General features: G+C 44.3%; 1 protein-coding gene across 1 annotated transcript in view; it reads left to right on the top strand.

Annotated features, from left to right (window-relative positions):
- Positions 1–2,768: 2,768 nt before the first annotated feature.
- Positions 2,769–9,564, top strand: part of IP6K2 (inositol hexakisphosphate kinase 2) — a 172,466-nt gene continuing 165,670 nt past the window's right edge. The window contains exon 1 of the mRNA XM_008565770.1: positions 2,769–3,247. Within this exon, the coding sequence (XP_008563992.1) occupies positions 2,995–3,247 (253 nt within the window). The 5' untranslated portion in view covers positions 2,769–2,994. The remainder of the gene's footprint in view (positions 3,248–9,564) is intronic.

The raw sequence follows: 9,564 nt of genomic DNA, 5'->3' as shown, positions 1-9,564 counted from the left end.
ACCAAGCGGCGCACTGTAGCAGTGCGCCACCGGGCCGGCCCCTATTTCTCTTATTTCTGAGGGTCTTTGCTCTTGGCCTTTTCCACCAACTGTCACTTGGTGTTGATGGCTGTTTCCCAGTTACTGGCTACCTGTGGGTTTGATTGCCATGGTAACCTCCAGCGTGTAGCTGGACAGGCCTGAATGCAGGCAGTATGAATCCAGGATAAGGGTGGGAGATGCGGGGCTCAGGCCCTAGGTATTTTCTCCTGTTACAAGGCCCTCTTTGGCCAGTTCAATTGGGTATTCATGAAGGTGCTTGGGGCTCCAGTTGTTACTGATGTATTTGCCAGAAGGAGCAAAGATGGACTCCTGCTCTGGGGACCAAGTGCTGGGGGAGGGAGCCAGGTTGGACCAGAGTAAGGAGCTGTCTATCCTTACTCTGAGGCTGGTCTATAAAGACAGGTGAGACAGTGCTCCTGCTTTCTGTAGCCCTCACTCCTTCTAGGTTGCCTTTTGAATGCTGTTTGCTGGCTGGCCAGCCGTTTGAGTTGTACAGCATCTGAAAACAAGTCAGGCAGATCAGCCTGCTTCTGGCAGAGGCCAGCTGGTGAGAGTTTCTTGGAGCAACTGGGAGAAACTGCCCACACTCAGCTCTTTCCTCAGCCCTGGAATAGCCCTCCTTTCCTCTATTTTGTAATTGAGGTGAGAGTCCTAACTGTGCAGGTGCCTGTTCCCCTTTAAAATATATAGAACCGGGCTGACCCGTGGTTCACTTGGGAGAGTGTGGTGCTGATAACACCAAGGCCACTGGCTTGGATCCCTATATAGGGATGGCCGGTTAGCTCACTTGGGAGAGTGTGGTGCTAACACGACCAAGTCAAGGGTTAAGACCCCCTTACTGGTCATCTTTTAAAAAACAAAACATAAAACCTGACAATATGGACAAACTAGGGAGTGGAGGTGTGAATTTGTCTTTCCAAAGGGTTGGCTGTAGGACTGCTTGAAGAGGTGCAGATCTCCAGGTATGGCAGTACAGTTGGAGTCACACCCAGGTTTCCTGGGTATCACTGTCAAGGGCTGATCTCTGGAAAACTTGGAAGGGTCAGTCTACACAAGAGCAGAGAAGAGCTGAGGGACCCTGCACCTCCAGCCCCTCACTGCCTGTCCTTAGTGAGGTCTTCATATACTGAAATCAGGAGCCCAGCTTTTGAAGCAAAGGATCCCAGTTCTGAGACTGTGAGGTCAGGAAGGACAGCTGTTTCATTGGCTCTGCATGCTATGTTGAAATTTATCATTCACTCAGTAAACCTTCTCCAAGAGTGTGCAGTAGGGACCTAGGAGGGAATGAATTGAACACTGTCCCCCGCTCCAAAGCTTATGGTCCAAGACTACTTTCAAGGATCAAGGAACTTGTCCAGGGAGATACTGCTGTTTGTAATCACAGGCCTGCCTAGCCTAGAGCCTGGACTGGCATCTGCATCAGTGGGAAAAAGGTGCTCTTGCTACCAAGCAGCTCAGTTCTCAGCAGCAGTGAGCTCTTGGGTGTGTGCCAAGTCTGTACGGGAGGTGCTAGTGAGGATTTTAATTAATACTGGGTAATTACCAGGTGGTGCTTAACCATCCCAAAGCCCTTCAGGTTCACAAGCCTACAGCTAGTCACTTCCTGACTGGGCCTGGGAAGAAGAGGGAGGACTCTGCTATGCCCGCAGGGCCTTTGGTCGGCACCTAGGCTGTGGCATGCACATCCCAGCAAGGTTTCCACCATTTTCTATTTCCTTAAAATCTGGTGGGACAAGGCAAGCAACTTGGGAAATAAATAGCCTGGCCTCTCAAGTTCATGTATGCCTCCTCTCCATGGGCAAAGGATAACACTGCCTTATGATTTGCTCAACTTCATCAAGCATTGCTGGCCCAGGATGGAGTGTGGGGAGAGTAGGGGTGTACCGGCCTAGACCTGGGGACCCTGGTGGGAGTGCTTAAGAGGAGGAACAGGCACAGAGGTCGTTCCTGCTCTGGGCTTTATTCCCTTTTCTCAGTGTACAAGTTTGCTCTTCCAAGCTTATTTATCTGCCTGTGGCCCTCAAATTACTATTGCATTGAAACTCCTACTTCCTACAAGGCCTTTTCCGTTTGACATCTCACAGACTTCCTGGCAGACACCTAAGGATCCTATGGTCATTCCACCATTCCACCTGGCAGCAAGGGTAAACCTGACTCGACCAGGCCTTTGCTCTTGCTGTGCTCTGTGATCGGAATGGCTTTCCTCCAGATCTTCCTATGGTCGGGTCCTGCTCAGGCCTCTGGGTCAGCTTGAATGTCACCTCCTAAAGTGGGCCCTCTTGCCCTCCACCACAGCCAGAACCATACTCCGTCTGGCTGCGTCCTTAGCGCTCAGTAAATGCCGGCAAACAGGAGGCTCTTAGTGTGTGTTAAAAAAATAAATAAATGAAAGATCTTCATGACTACGAGTAGACCACTCGTCACCCAATTCCTGAGTTCCTTGCTGGGAGTCTGCAGTCTTGCCCCGCGCCTCCTACCCACGGACGGGCTGCCCAGCGGCGCACGCGCACTGGAGATCGGCACTCAGCGGGGGCGCGCACGCCTGCGGCCGCATGCGTCACAAACCGAGCGCCCGCCCCACCCGTCCCTCTCTCTTGCCCGTCGCCCAGCGGCGCACGCGCACTGGAGATCGGCACTCAGCGGGGGCGCGCACGCCTGCGGCCGCATGCGTCACAAACCGAGCGCCCGCCCCACCCGTCCCTCTCTCTTGCCCGTCGGTCCTGTCTGCGGCGACGGCGGCCCAGTGACAGCGGCGGCGGTGCCAGACCCGCCGAGGGTTTCGTGGCCGGGAAACGCAGAACCGGCCAAAGAGTGGCGCGACACGAAGAAGACCGGACTAGGGCTGCGCTTGAGGGGACCTCGCAGGCGCCGAGCGAGAGGCCGGCGTGAGGGAGCGCGGAGGCAGTGTTCGCCGGCGTACCTGATCTGCCGGTCTCCGCGCCCGCCGCCGGCATGAGCCACATCCAGATCCCACCGGGGCTCACGGAGCTGCTGCAGGGCTACACCGTGGAGGTGCTGCGGCAGCAACCGCCTGACCTCATCGACTTCGCAGTAGACTACTTCACCCGCCAGCGGGAGGCCCGCGCCCAAGCCTCAGTCCCGCCTGCTGCCCCTCCTTCGGACTTCCACACGCCTGAGCCCGGCCCTGACACTGTCGCCGACGCGAACACAGAGAGCGACTCGGAGGACGACGCGGACTTGGAAGGTAGGAGGCGGGCGGGGTGGAGGTTGGTGGTGGGTGACTGAGGGAGTGGTGCAAGGACTCTCTTTAGGAGGTCCGGGGTGGGGGGCAGTGCGTCTTTAGCAGACCTGGGAACTCTCTAGCGGGAGTTTCTCGGGTTTCCCTGAGCCGCCGGCGTGAAAACGCGTGCGCCACTTCCAAACAGAGTTCGGCGGCCCTCCGAACCCTAGAGCTCATGGAGGGATTTGTCACATTTCAGCCTTGAAGGAAACGTGCGCGCTTTGGGCCCTCGTGGTGGTGCGAGCCCGAGAGGTGTGGAGCCCAACTCGGCCCCGCCAGAGAATCCCTCGCCTCTTTTTGAGACCCTTCGCATGGTCTGGTTTCGAGGACAAGAGCATTCACATTCAGTGACTCGTGTTTAATAACCAGAACGGCAACTTCGTTTGGAAATAATTTATTTTTTGAAAAGTTATTGCGAAAAACTTTTAAGCATAGACAAAAGAAAGGAAAGGTGAGATAAACCCGTCTACCATCACCAGCATTCGGCAGTTGTCAGTTTTTGTCATCTATACTTTTTTTCTTTTCCTTTTTCGAAGTATTTAAAGCAAATCTGAGTCAGGTCATTTCACCCCTGCTTACTTCAGTATGCATTTCTTTCATATGGTCCCTGGGAATATTCCTTAAAAAAAAAATTAGTTAAAAACGATTGAATCAAATTGGGTTGAGAGTAAATAATAACTATCTTGTTTAGTGTGTGGGTTGCAGGAAAGAAAAGTAACACTTTCTACATATCATTTAAGCAATGATGTCAAGAAGCAATTCTGTTTTCTTTGGTTGCTTCAACTTATGCTTTGTCAATTTAACAATAGACTTATCCTGCTTTTGAACAGCCAAAATTTAACAAAACAATGAAAACATTTGAGAGACAAAGTTAGAGTCAGTGTTTGTTATTAGATCACGCTGGGGAAAAAAAAAAAAAGTTCTAAATTGATTCCAGTTTGGCCGCACATTCAAGTCACAGCTGGCAAGGAGTTAATTAATGGTCATTGCTGTAGATTGTAAGCTTCAGTGCACTGGGCAGTGTCCCTAAGTTTATTCATGCTTAAAGAGTGGAAATTGCTCTTCCGTGTTTCTCTAACTTTTTGCACGTTATATGGCTTTTTTTTTTTTTTTTTTTTTAAATCGGAGATTTCTGAAATAAGAAGTTATTTTCCAAATCTCTGCCACAGGGTTGTTTTGTGGTCTTGGGCAAGTTGTCAAACCTGTTTGATTTCAGATTTTCTTATCTTTAAAATGAGGGCAGTGACAACAATCTCCCAGGGATAAATGTGTTTTTAAAAGCTTTATTTCAGGAGTGACTCCTAGGTTTGTTTCACAGTCATCTCTATAAATCACAAAGCCGTAAACCTGCTTTGTGACAATATTTATTTACACAAACATTAGTATTTTAGAAATTAGTCCTAGATAAGTAAAACAGAATTTACAGGTTTTTGTATTATGTTTTAATTCTTTGTCATTTTTAATCTTTTTCAAAATTGGAGTGACTTAAAATCTTTGTAACCTTGTGTTCTATTTTGTTGGTATTTAAATATTTTTTATTTAAAATAGAGGTGTAATTTAAACCCTTAAAATTTTTTTTGTTTTGTTTATGTCTTAAAGTGGACTTACAAATAATAGGCTGAAAATAAATTGCACACATTGCGTTACCCCTTCATACCATTAGGATAGCTATTATTTTAAAAAAACAATCAAACAGCAGAAAATAACCAGGATGTAGAGAAGTTGGGGCCCTTTCTCATTGCTCAGGAGCAATATAAAAAATGATCCAGCTGCTGTGGAAAACAGTTTGGTGGTTCTTCAAAAAGTTAAACGTAGAATTACCATATGGTGGAACAATTCCACTCCCAGATATATACCCAAAAGAATAAAAAGTGGGGAGTTAAGCAAATAATTGTACACCGATGTTCATGCAGCGTTGTTCATAATAGCCAAAAGGTGGAAACAACCCAAGTGTTCATCAGTAGATAAATGGGAAAACAAAATGTGGTCTATACACAATGGAATATTATTTAGCCTAAAAAAGGAATGAAATTCTGATACATGCTACAACATGGTGACTATACAGCATTGAAAGCGTTATTCTAAATGAAATAAACCAGATACAAAAGGACAAATATTGTACAATTTCACTTATAGGAGGTACATAGGATAGGCAAATTCATAGGGACAGAGAGTAATAGAATAGAGGTTACCAGGGGCTAGGGGGAAGGGAGTAATGTGGTACTCTTGTGCAGTGGGTACAGAGTTTCTGTTTGGGATGATGAAAAAGGTCAGGAGTTGGATAGTGGTGATGGTTGTTCAACATTGTGAATGTACTTAATGCCTTTGAATTGTAAACTTAAAAATGATTAAAATGGTGTGGTTAAAAATGTTCTGTATGTTATGTGTATTTTACCATAATTAAAAAAGACAGAAAAAGAAAAAATAATCTTTCAAATACAGTGACAATATTAGGATAATAAGTCCACACTACTTAAATTAGAAATAGGATAGGTAGTATTAGAACTGTATATAGCAAGGATGCTTTGCTTAGTAGGGTCCTTGTGGTTAACCACCAATTCAGTTTATAACATTATGTACAATTGTAAAGAATAAAAAAACTTATTAGCTGTTATTAGTTTATTTTAATAACAGCTTTGATATCAAACAATACACCAAAGTATAAAGTATTATGAATATCTAACTGTTGAGAAAGCCTGAACTGTACAGACTTATTAATAAGTTACTCTAACTACATAAGAGCAATAAATTGGCCTTTAGACTCAAGTCACTTCTGTAATTACCATAAGGCATTTATACTTGTGGATTTCCTAGCCTTTTTTTGGTAACAGCTTTACGGAGATATAATTTGCATACCATACAAGTCACCCATTTAAAGTGTATAATTCAGTGGTTTTTAATATGTTCACTTATATGTGCAACCACCATCACAATTTTGGAACATTTTCATCACCACAAAAAGAAACCCCATATACCTTAGCCATCACCCACCAACACCCTTATTCCCTCATCACTAGGCAACCTCTAATCTACTTTCTGTCTCCATCCATTTAGCTATTTTGGATATTTCATATATAGTCAGTCCTCAATATCTGTGTTTTCTGCAACCACAGAGTCTGCATCCACGGATTCAACCAACTGCAGATCAAAAATATTCAGAAAAAAGGGCCGGCCTGTTGCGCACTTGGGAGAGTGCGGTGCTGATAACACCAAGGCCCCGGGTTCGGATCCCCTATAGGGATGGCCGGTTAGCTCGCTGGCTGAGCGTGGTGCTGACAACACCAAGTCAAGGGTTAAGATCCCCTTACCGGTCATTTTTATAAAAAACAAAAACAAAAACAAAACATTCAATGTTAATAGCTGTTCGTATATGTGACTCTGACCATCTATGAGGTCCTCATTACTACCTGCACCCAAATTATCTTTAGAGTGTATAATAGTATTCCTGTTTATTGTAAGGTATCACATATACAAAAATTAACCAGAATAACTCATTGTCAAAAGATTCTAAACATATGCTCAATGGTTTCACCTTCTGGAATACACTTGGTATATATTCTTCAACTACAAACAAAGGTATAGAAACACTCTACACAATACTAACTTGCTACAATTAAGTAATTCAAGGAATGAGGGGAAAAAAGTAATGTACTGATTACAGGGTCCTGAAAGAAAATACAAAATTCAGAAAAAAGAAGAAAAACAGTACAACAATAAAAAAACACACACAAAAAAATACAGTATGACAACTATTTATATAGTATTTACATTGTATTGGGTATTATAAGTAATCTAGAGATGATTTAAAATATACAGTAGGATGTGCATAGGTTATATGCAAATACTATTCCATTTTATATAACGGACTTGAGCATCTGGGATTTTGGTATCCGAGGTGGGGGTAGGTTCTAGAACCAATGCCCTGCAGATACCAAGGGACAACTAAAAACAGAATGATACGGGCCGGCCCAGTGGCGCACTGGAGAGTGTGCCGCTTGGGAGTGTGGCGGTGCTCCCGCCGAGGGTTCGGATCCCATGTGGAGACCGGTTCCCGCTCACTGGCTGAGCACGGTGCGGGCGCAACACCGAGGGTTGCGATCCCGTTGCCGGTCCCCGGTACGGGCGCGACACCAAGGGTTGCGATCCCGTTACCGGTCACGAAAAAAGACAAGAAGGAAAAAAAAAAAAAAAGAACTGCTTTTGCTATTTCCCACAGGTTCTGGTATGTTGTGTTTTCATTTTCATTTGTCTCCTGGTCTTTCACTCCCGGCACTTAGCGTAATGTTTTCAAGATTTGTGTTGTAGTATATATCAGTACTTCGTTCCTTCTTATTGCTGAATACTGTTCTATTTGGATATACACATTTTGTTTAGCCATTCATCGGTTGATGGACATTTAGATTGTTTCTACTTTTTGACTATTTTGAGTAATGCTGCTATGACCATTCATGTGTATAAATTTGTATGTAGACATATGTTTTCATTTATTTTGGGTGTATACCTAGGAGTAGAATTGCTAGGCCATATGGTAAATGTGTTTAACCCTTTGAGGAATTGCCAGACTATTTTCCAAAGTGGCTGAACCATTTTACATTCCAGCCAGCAGTGTATTGGGGGTTCTAATTCCTCCACATCCTTGTCAACACTTACTGTCTGTACTGTTGGTCCTTTGTATGTCTTCTTTGGAGAATTGTCTATTCTAGTTCTTTGTCCATTTTTAAATTGGGTTGTCTTTTTATTTTTGAGTTGTAGAAGTTCTTTATATATATTAGATTCAAATCCTCTATCAGATAATATTTACAAATATTTTCTCCCATTCAGTGGGTTGTCTTTTTACTTTTTTTTTTTTCCCTTTTTTTTTTCTTTTTTTTTTTTTTGTGACCGGCAACGGATCGCAACCCTCAGTGTCGCGCCCGCACCGGACTGGGACCGGCTACGGGATCGCAACCCTCAGTGCTGCCCCCGCACCTCGCTCAGCCAGTGAGCGGCCGATCTGTATGTGGGATCCGAACCCTCGGCGGGAGCGCCTCCGCGCTTCCCAAGCGGCGCACTGTAGCAGTGCGCCACCGGGCGGGCCCAGTCTTTTTACTTTTTTGATGTTGTCTTTTTAATCAGACAACTTTTAAATTTCAATGACGTATATTCTTTTTCTTTTGTTGTTTGTGCTTTGGGTGTCATATTTAAGAAACCATTGCCAAATCTAAGGTCATGAAGATTAACGCCTATATTTTCTAAGAGTTTTATCTCTTACATTTAGGTCTTTGGTATATTGAGTTATTTTTGTATGAGGTGTGAGGTACTTCATTCTTTTGCATATGGATATCCAGTTGTTCCAGCACCATTTGTTGAAAAAACTATTCTTTCCTCACATAATTGGCTTGGTACTCTTGTTGAAAATCAATTGACCATAAATGTGAGAATCTGTTTCTAGACTCTTAATTCTATTCCATTGATTTATATGTCTGACTGTATTCTAGTATCACACCGTCTTGATTTCTATAGCTGTGTAGTAGGTTTTGGAATCAGGAAGTGTGAGTTCTCTAACTTCGTCCTTTTTTAGAATTGTTTTTGTCCTATTGTCCCCTGAATTTCCGTGTGACTTTTAGGATCAGCTTGTCAATTGCTGCAAAGAAGCCAGCTGGGTTTTTTTTTTTTTTTTATTTAAAGATGACCAGTAAGGGGATCTTAACCCTTGGCTTGATGTTGTCAGTACCATGCTCAGCCAGTGAGCGAACTGGCCATCCCTATATGGGATCCTAACCCACGGCCTTGGTGTTATCAGCACCGCACTCTCCCGAGTGAGCCACGGGCCGGCCCCCAGCTGGGCTTTTGATAGGGTTTTCTTTGAATCTGTAGATCATTTTGGACATTAATGCTATCGTAACAATGTTAAATCTTCCCATCTATGAGTGTATCTTTCCATTATTTAGATTTTCTTTAATTTCTTGCTACAGTATTTTGTAGTTTCCAGAGTATAAGGTTTGCATTTCTTTTGTTAAATTTATTCCTAAATAATTTATTCTTTTTGAGGCTATTGTAAATGGAATTTTTTTCTTAATTTCTTTTTTGGATTATTCATTGCAAGTGTATAGAAATACAGTTGATTTTTTTTTTTTCCTTTTTGTCTTTTTTCGTGACCGGCAACGGATCGCAACCCTCAGTGCCGCGCCCGTACCGGACCGGGACCGGCAACGGGATCGCAAACCTCAGTGTTGCGCCTGCACCTCGCTTAGCCAGTGAGCGGCCGGTCTGTATGTGGGATCCGAACCCTCGGCGGGAGC

Source organism: Galeopterus variegatus, unplaced genomic scaffold (assembly GCF_000696425.1).
Source record: "Galeopterus variegatus unplaced genomic scaffold, G_variegatus-3.0.2 Scaffold203, whole genome shotgun sequence".
Taxonomy (NCBI): Eukaryota; Metazoa; Chordata; class Mammalia; order Dermoptera; family Cynocephalidae; genus Galeopterus; species Galeopterus variegatus.
This window is presented reverse-complemented; position numbering and strand designations above follow the sequence as displayed.